General features: G+C 40.3%; 1 protein-coding gene across 5 annotated transcripts in view; it reads right to left on the bottom strand.

Moving 5' to 3' along the window:
• Window positions 1-13,800, bottom strand: part of MIPEP (mitochondrial intermediate peptidase) — a 231,029-nt gene that overhangs the window by 108,193 nt on the left and 109,036 nt on the right. For all 5 annotated transcript variants that reach the window (XM_059684463.1, XM_059684460.1, XM_059684459.1 and 2 more), the window contains exons 13-14: window positions 8,198-8,402; window positions 6,157-6,266 (exon numbers count right to left, since the gene is read on the bottom strand). In XM_059684463.1, coding sequence (XP_059540446.1) covers window positions 6,157-6,266; window positions 8,198-8,402 — 315 coding nt within the window. The remainder of the gene's footprint in view (window positions 1-6,156; window positions 6,267-8,197; window positions 8,403-13,800) is intronic.

The following is a 13,800-nucleotide window of genomic DNA, read 5'->3' on the forward strand; positions in this document are numbered from 1 at the left end:
AGGCTGCATGTTGAACCTGTAGACTGCAGTTTGCTGGGCAGAGGCCCAGGCCCAGTGGTATAGAGGTCAAGCTACCAGTGTACAGCAAAACAACCTTTTCCTGTGACAGACTGTGTTTATCGCTAGAAAGAAGAACTGGCCGCAGTACACAGCCCTGACAGTAATCTGCAGAAAACTATATAAAAAACTCAGATGATGCCTCTTCATGGACATGGCTCCAAAGAGACAAGGAAAATCTTAGGTGTTTTTCTCCATATATAATTCCTCTGAAATATTGGCAATGCTCTTTTTGATAGCCATAGAGGAATTTTAAGAAGAAAAATCCTATTTCAATAGAGATTGTTAAAACTAAAATGGTTTCTTTCCCTTCCACTGGACCATTTGTTATAGTTTGTCCCTGCCAGGTCACAAGCCCAGCTCCTTCTGTACCCAGGACAACAGGGAACCTGAGTGGAAGGTGACACCCGCTGCAGATCACCCTCAAGAAGACAGCGGACCTTGCATCCTCCTAATGCTGTTGACTTTCGGCCCCTGCGTCATCAGCAGGCTAGTTCAGTTTGTCAAGAAGCGGGTAGGAATTGTGCAGATGATGGTTCTACACACCCAGTTCAGGCCTCTAGCAGAGAAATGCAAACCGACCCATGATTGGGCCTGTAAGTCTCAAGATAAGGGGGGAATGAAAGGGTGAGGGCTACGCCCTCCATCTTACTCCGGATCACACTGACTTGTGCCTGGCCAATCGGCAGGGCCCACAGTCCTCTCTCCTCCCCTTACTCCAACCCCCCTATTAAACCCCTCTTCCCACGGAGCTCTCTCGCTCTCTGGGCCACTTGCTGCTGTGTCGGCGAGTGTGGCTGACGGGGGCGGTGGGGGGGGGGGGGAAACTAGTTTGAATAAAGACTCTCTACTTTTGCATCGGACTCAGCTGGCTCCCTGGTGGTGTATTGGGGATCTTGAAATCTGGGCATACCACTCTTAAAAATCTAAGCTTCTGCCCTAGCCGATTTGGCTTACTGGATACAGTGTCGGCCAGCAGACTGAAGAGTACCGGGTTCAATTCCAGTCAAGGGAACATGCCTGGGTTGTGGGCTCCATCCTCAATGGGGGGCTTGCAGGAAGCAGCCAATCAATGATTCTCTCTCATCACTCATGTTTCTATCTCTCTCCCTCTCCCTTCCTCTCTGAAATCAATAAAAATATACTTAAAAAAAAATCTAAGCTCCTCAGACAACTCCTTTCCTGGTGATGATGATGGTTTCTTGGGATGCCTCTTGCTTTTGAAATAGGAATTTTTTAGGGGTGAAACAGGTAGGTTTAGGGAATTTTTTAAATTAAGGGGGTCTATGGAAAAAGCACAGGGCTACAGAGCTGCAAAAGGGTACATTTCCATAAGACAAGGTAACTGGGAGTAGCAAAAGATACACAATTACAAAATAAAGGGAAGGCAGCCCCTCATTCAAAGAGGGAGGAAGAAGAGCCCAGAAGGAATAGGAGAACAATGAGGAAGGAGGGCTTCAACTGTCCCATGTGAGGTTTTGACCTTTGAGCTGAGGAGTTACTGTAGTGACCAAATCAAAGGGGAATAGCGACCAATCAGAGGGGATATCAAGGCACAAAAAAACTGCTGCCTTTATAAACCACCGGGGGGAAAAAGAAACTTGGTGGGACTCTTTCCCTCTCCCCACGTGGAAGTCTGTGCCTTGAGATTCTTTCTCCTCCCCATGTGGGAGTCTGTACTTGTTCTTCAATAAATTTCCACCTTTGCTATACCTTCTTCCCTCAGTGGTTTCATTCTACAACTCCGACAAAGAACATGGGGAAGCCATCCTGCCCAGAGGAACACTGTGTGTTCCAGTCCAAAATTCCCACATTACTTTCTTTCGTGGGCAATTTCTAACTTCCCTGTGCTTCAAAAATCATCTCCATGATAATTATTCCCACACATCTTTAGTGACCATTTGACTCTGAATTTCAGACTTGTACTACTCATGACTTCATGGACAAAAATGACCATCAATATATATAAAAAAAGAAGTGTTTCCCAAACTCAAACTTGGCCTTCTTCCAGAGTTCTCTGTTCATGGAACCTCTATCTTGGACTCCTCCCCAACTCCCTTTCCCCCTGTTATTTAACTAGCCCCAAGTCCTTCCAATTAAGGTTCAAATAGGCTGTGAATTCTGCTTCTCATAGCCAACACTGTCACTGCCTTAGTTCTGGCCCTTGTTATTGTTTGACTAAATGTCTGTATGCCTTCGCTTAAACCCTACTAAGGGCTGAGCAAAGCCACAAGTTCAAAGGTGGAATCCAGGGAAGTTGTCAGCCAAAGGCTAGTTAGAAAATGAGTTGGGGCAGAGTTGTATGACAGCCAACGGCCAGAAGGAATAAACACAACTTCCAAGTGGAAAAGTGACAGCAAAACCCAGTATAAATAATGCTGAGAAAAATCATTGCAGTCACAAAAGGTGGTGTAATAAATGAACTGGGATTAAAAGGTGAGTGGGGGCAAGAGGTATGCTGAGACTTAGAAACAAATTCTAAAAACAAGAACATTCCAGGGTCTTTCTTTCTCTCCCTCCCTTCCTCCTTCTTCTGCTCCTGCCATACCCAGCATCTTGCCAATGTCTGGGATTGTCCATACTGCTGCATGGGCTCTTCCTTCTGGTTGGAATAACCTTGTCCTTTGCTCTGCCCTAGTTCCCCTAAGATTTAAGGGCGTAGTGAGCCCTGGAATTTTGTCTCACTTATTTTTGGATGCTGAGAACAGTGCCTGGTACGTAATAAAAACTCAACAAATATCTTTTGACTAAAGGACCTATATACTGAGTGGCCAGATTATTATGACCACCTGATGTTTGTAGGCAAATTAGCTATAATTTTGCGCTGAAGTTGCTAGAGGGCCAGACCATTATAAATAGGAAAGCAGGTTGTTTACCACGACAGAAGTGATTTTTTTCCCCTGAAGATATGGGTAAACAACATGATTTTAACAGCCTTTGAACGTGCGATATATTTGAACGTGAGTGGCCAGATTATTATGACCACCCCATCAGTACTTCGCTGGGCCACCTTTTGCCTTCAATACTGCAGCAGTTCTTCTTGGCATTGACTCCACGAGATGTTGAAAGGTGATGCGAGGAATCTGACACCATGCCTGATGAATAGCACTGTCCAGTTCTGTGAGATTTGATGGTTGTGGGACCAGCTGCCTGATGGCTCTTTTAACTTCGTCCCACAAATGCTCAATTGGATTGAGATCTGGTGATTATGGGAGGCCACTTAAGCAAGGTAAAGTCTCCCTCATGTTATTGAAACCACTCCTGCACAATATGAGCACCATGGCATGGTGCACTGTCTTGTTGGAAGAAGCCAACTCCATTGGGATATGCCATCAACATGATAGGATGAACTTGATCAGCAATGATACTTAGGAATGTTGTGCTATTCAGACGTTGTTCCACATGAATTAAAGGGCCCAAATCATGCCAGGAAAACATGCCCCAAACCATAACACTGCCCCCACCAGCTTGAAGGGTTGTACTCATGCATGTGGGGTGCATGCTTTCATACTATTTCTGCCAAATTCTCACTCTGCCATCTGCATGATGCAACTGGAAACGTGATTTATCGGACCACATGACTTTTTTCCAATGCTCGACTGTCCAATCCTCGTGTTTCTGTGTGAATTAGAGACGTTTTATCTTGGTAAATGCAGACAGCAAAGGTGTTTGAATAGGCCTTCGGCTTCCATATCCCATACGATGTAGTGTACGGCTAATTTGCCTATAAACGTCAGGTGGTCATAATAATCTGGTCACTCAGTGTATATGTCCTTAGTGTTTCCTCAATACTTTTTATGAGATGGATGAGGGCTGCTAAGAGCTGCCTGGCAAACTGTCTTCTTTCCATATCTTTTCAAGACCTAGTTCCTCTAGCACTTCCTATATCAGCGGTTCTCAACCTGTGGGTTGCGACCCCTTTGGCGGTCGAACGACCCTTTCACAGGGTTCGCCTAAGACCATCCTGCATATCAGATATTTACATTAGATTCATAACAGTAGCAACATTACAGTTATGAAGTAGCAACGAAAATAATTTTATGGTTGGGTCACAACATGAGGAACTGTAAAGGGCCATAAGGTTGAGAATCACTGTCCTATATGAAGCCTCTTACAATACGCACTGTGCGTGTAGCTCTGCTTTAATATGCCTCATGCTCTACTGCTCTAATCATTCCCAAATCCCAAAATGTGGAGCCATTGATGGACTATACTATTATTTGATTGTTTATATGCATTTGTGTTATTGGCTGAGTCTACATAATTTCCAGAGTAATTCTTTGCAGGTCAGTAGATAGGTAGCTAATTAGATCACAAATATTTCAATTTTGTCATCCAATAACTGAAACAGATTATGATAAAGACTATTTATCCAGAATTATTTATCAGATTATTTATCCAGAAATTCATCCACTATTCTATAGTTGACAATAATGGTTAGATAAAAATCAATTAAAAAAAAAGTTGATTAGGACCTTCTCTTTCTGTTTCCACTCATTCCTTCATTAATAAATGAATATAATTTTACACCTGAATTCAGGGAGGTACAGTCAGAGGGGAAAATTATTAGCTAATTGTTAGGACTATTGGGCAATATAATTCTTAGCGGCCATTTGTAAGCTTCTCACTACAGGAGAACAAGGACTAGGAAGACTTGCTGGACACCAGGAATCAGACCATATAAGGAATTAAAATTGTCCTACAAACACCTGATCCCACATCCCCATTCCATGCCCACCAACCCAGCCCCAAGACCCACTGACTACAAGAGCTTGCTGCCAGTGACTGCACATAAGGATGAAACTCCAGCTCTTGGGGGCTGCCATCATGAACCCAATATCCCCTTGGCTGGGTGCTGTGTAGTCCTTCCCTTTGAATATCCCATCCCCTTCCCTTAAATAAATTCAACTTTTCTTTACGTGAGATGGCTATTTAGCCTACCCACATACCACCATGTTAACCTTTCACTAATATAATATTTTATAATCAAAGTTCTAATGAGAGGGCTAACTCCTATTTTGCAAAACTACTGTTTGGAATTCTCTGCTATTTTTTTAGATGGCCTCTTATTCTAAAAAAATAATAACTTTGCTTTCTAGCCTGCTTTAGTCTGCTTGAATAATGAGGACGATAAACTTAGCTTTCTGACCTTGTAGGCCAGAGACTAGATACACCCATACTCTCAATGCCATGCCAGGTGTATTTTTTAATTGGATAGAGCTGTGTTGTTTTCAAGGCCACCAGCGAGATAACCACTAAGCACACATAGGAATGGCTCTTTAATAAAAAGGGAAGTTCTGCTTGTAGCTTTGTCCAGAATTTGAATGGCATTTTTCTCTGGGCCCGCGTGTAATAATAAAGTGTGACTCCAAACTCTCCGAGCATTGCTTGATTTATTCGGGTTCTCTGTAATACTAAGAGGAGAGAAAGAGTATATTTTCCAAAGTATGTGTGGACAGTAAACTGCACAATTTTGATAGTTATACTTACAGCTAACTTACTGTAAGGTATTTCTCATTTTAATCCTACTTTACAGAATTTTAAAATATTTAAGATTACAATGCACTATTTAAATCTAAAAGTCAATATTAAATAATTTGCAGACTTATCACTATATAGACAGATGCTAAGCATACTGGGAAAATATGGCAATATAGTTCCACTTTATGAAACATCATAAAAATTCAGACCAAGAAAACAAATATTCAAAAGCATGAAGGTAAGGAGAAAGAGGAAAGTCTTTTTTGAAGTGACACATGCTTGAAGGCCTCTTCTACTAAAGAGCTAGTTTCCACTTCTGGGAAACAAGAATAAAGTGCTTTCCTCAGAAAATGGCTGCGAAAACTAAATGGTTTATTACCTGGCATATAATCAAGGGCAGCTATTTGTCAATACATTATATGCTGTGATTTGGTTCCGCAGGCTAGCCCCCAACCTCCCAAAAAGAAAAAACTAATTAGAACAACAACAAAATGGTAGAAGGATTCTGGAACTGAGAGGGGTGACAGAGCTCTGAAAAAGCATTGAATTAAACATTATCCAGGAGGTCATAAATGCAATCACAACTCAAAGGACTGTATTACAAATTCGTTCCCCTACCTGCCCTGTTTGATAATGTCTGGCAAACTGGTTAACCACTCGATAGTCATTTGCAAAGTACTCCATCAGAATAGAAGGAACCTCAGCAAAATCAGTGGGGCACCTGGTCCCTAAAATGGGGAAAAAATAAAGTTGGCAAGAATCAAATCAACATATTTATCTTTCTTTTTGTATATTATTTTAAAATTTTCATTTATACTTCTGATGAACTATGACAAGCTTTGATTACTTCAATGTTTTATTTCTATAAAATTATTGCACATATTTGCAAAAAAGTTCATAATAATTCTGTACATTTTCCTGTATATCAAATGTAAAGTAAAACAAAATATTTGCACAGCTGGATAAAACACCTTATAAAGCAGTGACTCAAACCCTCTACAAATAAGCCTGGGTTCAGCTATGCTGGGATATACGTGAAACGCACATTAAAACATTCTGACATTTAAAATAGCATTTGTATTTAATTCACTGAATTCCACCACCAAATATTTTTATCCTTCATTTCTTTTAAAATAGCATTTTATCCATTGATTGTTTCTTGTAACAAAGTCAATCCTCAAAGAAAAAAAACAGTATTTTAAACTCAAAATTACTTAAAATAGCAAATCCTATAATAATTTTTGGTGACATTTTATGATTCTTTCGGCCCATCTACAATATTTTCAAAAACAGTCAAACCTGGTTTCTTGAAGGAAAGTCAGTCTCCCATCTGGAACAATATGGTTCTCTACCAAGTTAGTCAAAGAAAAAATGTCTAGGTTGTCAAACCAAACTTTGGTTTTTAACCTGACAACCCTTTCATGCAGATACATCAGCAGGACAAAAGGTGTCTCTCACACCACAAACAAAGGAAAGATTGCAAGTCAGTTTACCTCTAAACCCATCTTGTTACCATCTCAGGAAATTATGCTGTGAATATTTTGTTTGTTTGTGGGTTTTTTTGTTTTTGTTTTTATGCTTTTGCTGCTGGAGAAATGGAGGATTAGCACAATTCTAAAACATAAAGAAGCCATAAAGAGTGCTTGATGTGTGAAAGAAGCAATGATACAGGCAATGAAAAAGGTAGAAAAACTACTGTTCATTTGGATAAAGGAAAAGCAGTTAGCCAGTGACAGCATTTTGGGCGGCACTGATATAGGAACAAGCAAAGATGTTGTATGCTGACACACCCCTGGAACAATGCTGAAAGTGATTCTTTTAAGGCTAGTAGGGGATGGTTCGATAAATTTAAAAAAAGAAGTGTTTACTTATAGGTTAAACAGTACATTAGACATGTACTGTATATCAGAAAGGTTAAAACAGAAATCATTTGTGGGTCTGGAACAGATGAATTCAATTTACATTATTTCTAATGGGAAAAAATGATTTAGTTTTCGAACAAATTGCTATTTGAACAGTCTTCCAGAAGGAATTAAGTTTGAGAACCAAGGTTCCACTCTATCTTCTCCTCCCTCAAAATATTGTGTGTATTAAGTTAGTTAATAAAAACTGAATATGAACAATTTACCAGGTAGTACAGGTATAAGATTTAGAGATGAGACAGCTAAGAGGAAAGTCTACAGTATCATCAAATATGGCCACAGATCAGCATGAAAAACTATAATTTTATACAGGGGGAAAATAAAAAGTAATTTATGATACTTTTTCAACATGTTCTGCTATGTTTTCTAACCGATTTTGGATAAAAAGAGGCAACATTCATTCATTTACTCTGTGCTAGGTTCTAAGGAGATATATATTTATTCTTATGCACATAGAGCTACAAATTTAAATTTCATAAAGAACAGCACAAAATATAAAATAGTACAAACTCAAAAGATGGACAACTGGGACTTATTCCTTGGTGCGAAATGTTAGCTAGGAAGCAAAAAAGTATAAGAGGATTGGGTTGTACAACTGAAAGGAGACGAGGCAATATGCTGATAAATGACCACAGGGCAATATTAAATGATGTTTTTCTAAATAAAAAGCTTTTTTTCTTCCTATTTATAATAAAATGTTTTTAAAGAATTGTATTAAAGTCCCCTTCGTGACTCACCAGTGACATGTTGGTAACGAGTACGTCCCAGCATAGAATGCATTGCATGTCCCATTTCATGAAAAAGATTTTCCATCATTCCAGGAGTTAATAAAGTTGGTAAATTCCTTGAGGAATGGGGAAGATTCAGCATAAGAACTACAACTGGAAGTTGATAGTCTCCATCTTCCTTTAATCTCCCTCCACGGATTGTAAAATGGCAATCCTTTAATAATCAGAAAACATAATTAGAAGAATGTGTTAGGTAGCCTAAAAGGTATAATAATCTTAATGTTAATGAACATAAAATTATACCAAAATGTGTTCTGAGTTCAAATTTTAACTTAACTCTATTATTATTCTATTTATTTAGTTATACACACAAATTTTTCTCAACTCGTTTTGTTAAAATTTAAATTTTTAAAAACACCAATATACTGAGCTTATGTTGATTTATTCATTCACTCCAAAAATATGTATTCAGCTGCTGTACCATATGTTGGAAATGCTTTCATTACAGAGCTAAGATCCATGCATTAAAGCAAATAGGAAGTGACAGACATAAAGCTACTAAGGGAAGGGACACTATTGTTTATTAAGCCCCTTCAATGAACTAGGAGATACTGCCCATACCAATTGTCGTTATCACTTGAAATTGATAAGCTCTAAAATTGCAAAAAGCAGGGGATCTGAAGCAAATTTTCTATAACAAGCTGAGATTCACTAACATTTTATCACTATTTTTCACTATAACCCTATGAGGCAAGAATCTCACCTTTCAGATCAGAAAACAGAAACTGAGTATTGGAAATGTTGTCATGGTTTGCTGCATCTCAGATCTGAACCCAGTTGTACTACTAGGAGCCAGAGTTCTTAATCACTAACCTAGACTCTCTACCAGCCATTCAAGCAAAGAGGAAGAACATAGGAATCAGTGTCTGATGACCTAGATCAGTGGTCGGCAAACTCATTAGTTAACAGAGTCAAATATCAACAGTACAACGATTGAAATTTCTTTTGAGAGCCAAATTTTTTAAACTTAAACTATATAGGTAGGTACATTGTTATTAACTTAATTAGGGTACTCCTAAGCTGGCCTTTGCTAAAAACGTCCTCAATCTGATTGAGGTACGTTCGCTGAGGTCGACCCCTTCCAACTCTCCCATCCACACTCGTCTTGTATACTTGTTTCATCTATCTCCTTTCGTTCATCCTCTCTACATGTCCAAACCATCTCAACAAACCTATCTCAATCCTCAACACTACATCTTCTTTCACTCCACAACGTTCCCTAAAATTAACTTAATAAACTTTACTTAAAGTTTTAAGTCTTAAACTATAGGTACGTTGAATAAAACTTGATATCATACTTAAAAAAATACAGGTAATTTCATGCTTCGAGTAGGTACTTTTGTCACCCACGAGCGATTTGCTACACGACTAGCACTAACCACTGCACAATTGCCGGAAGCCAGTCCATCCTTGCTGCTTGACACAGTCACTGCAGGAAAGAAACATCTGCACAGCATATGTTTCAAGGGACCTGGCGTATATAGCATACTGTTCTTAATATGTTTGCTCCCCTTAGCACTGTGTGTTTTAACCAAGGTCACCTCTCCTAGAAAGGTTGTTTCCCCAGGTAGGAATTTTTCCCTGAAGTCAGGGAGGGGATGAAACTCCTTAACTAAGTGCCAGGCGGGTAGTTAATCACTACAAACAATCATGCTTAAGCTACATAATCTTTACTCCCTGGAATGGAGATAAGAAACGCCCTAGCCTTTGTAATAGAAATTGACAGGATTAAAATCAACTGGTATAAATACGGATGTAACAAGACAATAAACAGCAGAACCTCTCTGGAGATCGAGACCAGAACTTGGCTGGAGATCCTGGCTAGGCTGCTGATCAACTGAACGCTGTCTCCGTGTCATTCTTTCTTCGCCGACTCCATCCACACCTTTGGGGACCCCTGGACCCGCTGGGGCTGGACCCCGGCATCTGGCGCCCGAACAGGGTTCCCTTAGGTAAGTCCCCCCGTACTTGGGACGGATAGGACTGCACCGTAGGGTGCTTCAGACCCCCCGTATAGAGGATAAGTAGGGTAAGCGGGCAGTTAGTACAGAACTTAGATTGACAAGATGGGTCATACTGAGTCTAAAGAAAAAAGACTCTGTATTAATCTTTTAACGCATATGCTTACTAGCAGAATTGGAGTTGAGGTTACTCCCAGTGAGACAGAAAGTTTTATAGAAGAAGTATGTCAATGGCTTCCAGAGGATGGAACTGTTAATTTAAAAACTTGGGTTGAAGTAGGAAAGCAATTAAAGAAACACCATGGATCTGAGGAGGTCCTGCCATGTTTCTTTTCCCTCTGGGATTCAATCTGTGACACCTTGGCACCAGAGGCAAAAACGGTGAACTTTCTCAAAATTTAAATAGTCCCTCGGCTCCACCCAGAGAGGATACATCATCATTGTCTTCAGCTCAATCTAAAAGCAATTTAGCTATGCCTACTGATCGGGAGGAGAATAAATATCATAAACATGACCATTGGTCCTTTCCAGTCAGTAGAGAGGAGAGTGGCCCTCCCATTCAAAACAGGCTCCCCAAATTAGAAAGGAAGCCTAAACCAGGTCCTGTGGCTCCTAGGAGCTCCATGTCTAAATTTCAAAGGGCGATAAGAGAAGCTGAAGCTAATGGAGATCTTGAATTCTCACTCTGCTTCCCAGTTACATATGAGAATGAGTCTGGTGGGAATAGAAACCCCACCTTGGAGCCTATACCTTACAAAGTACTTAAAGAATTAAAATTGGCCTGCTCTGAATATGGACCTCTAGCTCCTTACACACAAACCTTGGTAGAAACCCTAGCCAGTAAATGGATGACTCCTTATGATTGGTCACAGGTTTGTAAATCCTGTCTCTCAGGAGGCGATTACTTATTATGGAAAACTGAATATGATGATCTTGCTAAGAAAGCTGTAGCCACTAGCGAAAAAACCAGAAAAGGAATAACCCTAGACATGATATTAGGAGAAGGTGATTTTAACACGGCTGAGGAGCAAATGAATATGCCCACAGAGGCACTTACCAAAGTAACCAGTTGTGCAGTAAGTGCCTGGAAATCCCTACCTTGTACAGCAGGAAAAACAACCACCCTTACAGAGGTTAAACAGAAGGTCGAGGAACCATATCAGGATTTCCTTTCTCGCCTCATGCAGGCAGTCAAGAGAGTAATCAATAACAAAGAGGCAGCCGATATCCTAATCAAACAACTGGCTTTTGAAAATGCTAATAATACCTGTCAGGCTTTATTAAGGCCGATTCGCAGAACAGGAACTATAAATGATTTTATAAAACAGTGTGCTGATGTAAGTCCAGCATTTATACAGGGTGTAGCTATAGCTGCAGCTCTCAAAGGGGAGACATACCCTCAATATGTACAGGCTATAGGACAAGCCAGCAATAATACAGGTAATAAAAGAAATATGAACTGCTACTCTTGTGGCTTATCTGGGCACTTTAGCAGAGAATGCCCAAATAAAAATAATAATAATACTCAGGCCAGATGGCAAGCTCCTCGACAGCCTGGAAATAGATTAGGGAATAATATTAATCCTCCAAAAACCGTTTGTCCCCGATGTCAGAAAGGATTCCATTGGGCAAAGGAATGTAGATCAAAATACCATAAAAATGGTCGGCCTTTAAACTCTACAAATAGCTCCCAAGGAGGTTATATCCCATCACCTCAATTGGGAAACTTGAGAAGGGGCCAGCCCCAGGCCCCTGCAATGATAGGGGCATCAACCTTCAACCCCTCTGCAAATTTCGATCAGTCAGTGACCTCTTCAGGGCAACCCCAGGCAGTGCAGGATTGGACCTCCACTCAACCACCCACGCAATACTAACCCCAGACTCGCCAGTAGCAGCCATTCCTACAGGAGTGTCTGGGCCGCTGCCTGAGGGAACCGTAGGTTTAATATTAGGGCGGAGCTCCACCTCCTTACAGGGGATCTTAGTCATCCCAGGAGTTGTTGATGCAGACTACACAGGAGAAATACAGATTTTACTTTCCCCACCCACCACAACTATACAGATTCAGCCCAACCAGAGAATTGCCCAATTAATCCTGTTACCAATACATAAAATAGGGACAGCTGTTACCCAGGAAGCTAGAGGGGCCGGAGGCTTTGGATCTAGTGATGCAGCATTTTGGATACAAGAAATCCATGCTACTAGACCTACAAAAATTTTACAAATTCAGGGAAAACCAATTGAAGGTCTATTGGACACAGGAGCAGATGTTTCCTGCATAGCAGGGAAGGATTGGCCCTCTTCATGGCCCACGCACACCACCTCCACTTCCCTAGTAGGACTAGGCAAGGCATCTAATGTAAAAAAGAGTTCTCAGATTCTAACTTGGGCTGATGAAGATCAACATTCAGGAACATTCTGTCCCTATGTAATTACAACTATCCCCTTTACATTATGGGGAAGAGATATCTTGTCTCAAATGGGAGTTGTATTATATAGCCCCAGTGATAGAGTAACATCACAGATGCTAGACACGAGATTTAATCCAGGAAAGGGATTAGGAAAGGAAAGTAATACCTCACACTCCTCGACAGGATCTGTAATTGGGGCCATTGCCCTTAGGACTGCTGATCCCATAGTCTGGAAATCGTCACAACCAGTATGGGTTGAGCAATGGCCCTTAACATCTGAGAAAATATCAGCAGCCCGACAATTAATTGATCAGCAATTAGCAGAGGGACATATAGAGCCATCAAATAGTCCCTGGAACACACCCATATTTGTAATAAGAAAGAAATCAGGCAAGTGGAGACTTTTGCAAGATCTAAGAGCCATAAATGCCACCATGGAAGATATGGGCTCCTTACAACCTGGATTGCCCTCCCCTGTGGCAATTCCACAGAAGTATTGTGTTGTTGTTATTGACTTACAGGATTGTTTTTTCACTATACCTCTTCATCCAGCTGATTGTCAAAGATTCGCATTCAGCATACCATCAGAAAACTTTAAACAGCCTTATCAGAGATATCAATGGAAGGTTCTCCCACAAGGGATGAAAAGTAGTCCTACATTATGTCAAAAGTTTGTAGATCAGGCATTGCAAGTTATTAGAAAGAAAATTTCAGATCTATATCTTATTCATTATATGGATGATATTTTACTACCTCATAAAGATCGGGCTACTTTACAGGAAATTCTTACTCAGACCATCCTTGCTTTAGAAGAACATGGTCTAAAAATAGCCCCAGAAAAGATTCAGACTGAACCTTCTTTTTCATACTTAGGCAGAGTATTACATACCTCTACTATCACCTATCAGCCTCTACAATTAAGAAAAGATCATTTAAACACATTGAATGATTATCAGAAACTATTAGGTGATATCAACTGGGTCAGGCCATATCTAAAAATAACCACTCTTGACTTAAAACCTCTATTTGACATTTTAAAGGGAGATTCGAACCCTAAGTCTCCCCGACAATTAACTGTAGAAGGAGAAAAGGCTATAGCAAAAATAGAACAGGCCATCAATAAACAGCAACTACAGTATCTAGATTATTCCAAATCTTGGGCCTTAATTATTCTAGCCAC

This window comes from Myotis daubentonii, chromosome 2 (genome assembly GCF_963259705.1).
Source record: "Myotis daubentonii chromosome 2, mMyoDau2.1, whole genome shotgun sequence".
Classification (NCBI taxonomy): Eukaryota; Metazoa; Chordata; class Mammalia; order Chiroptera; family Vespertilionidae; genus Myotis; species Myotis daubentonii.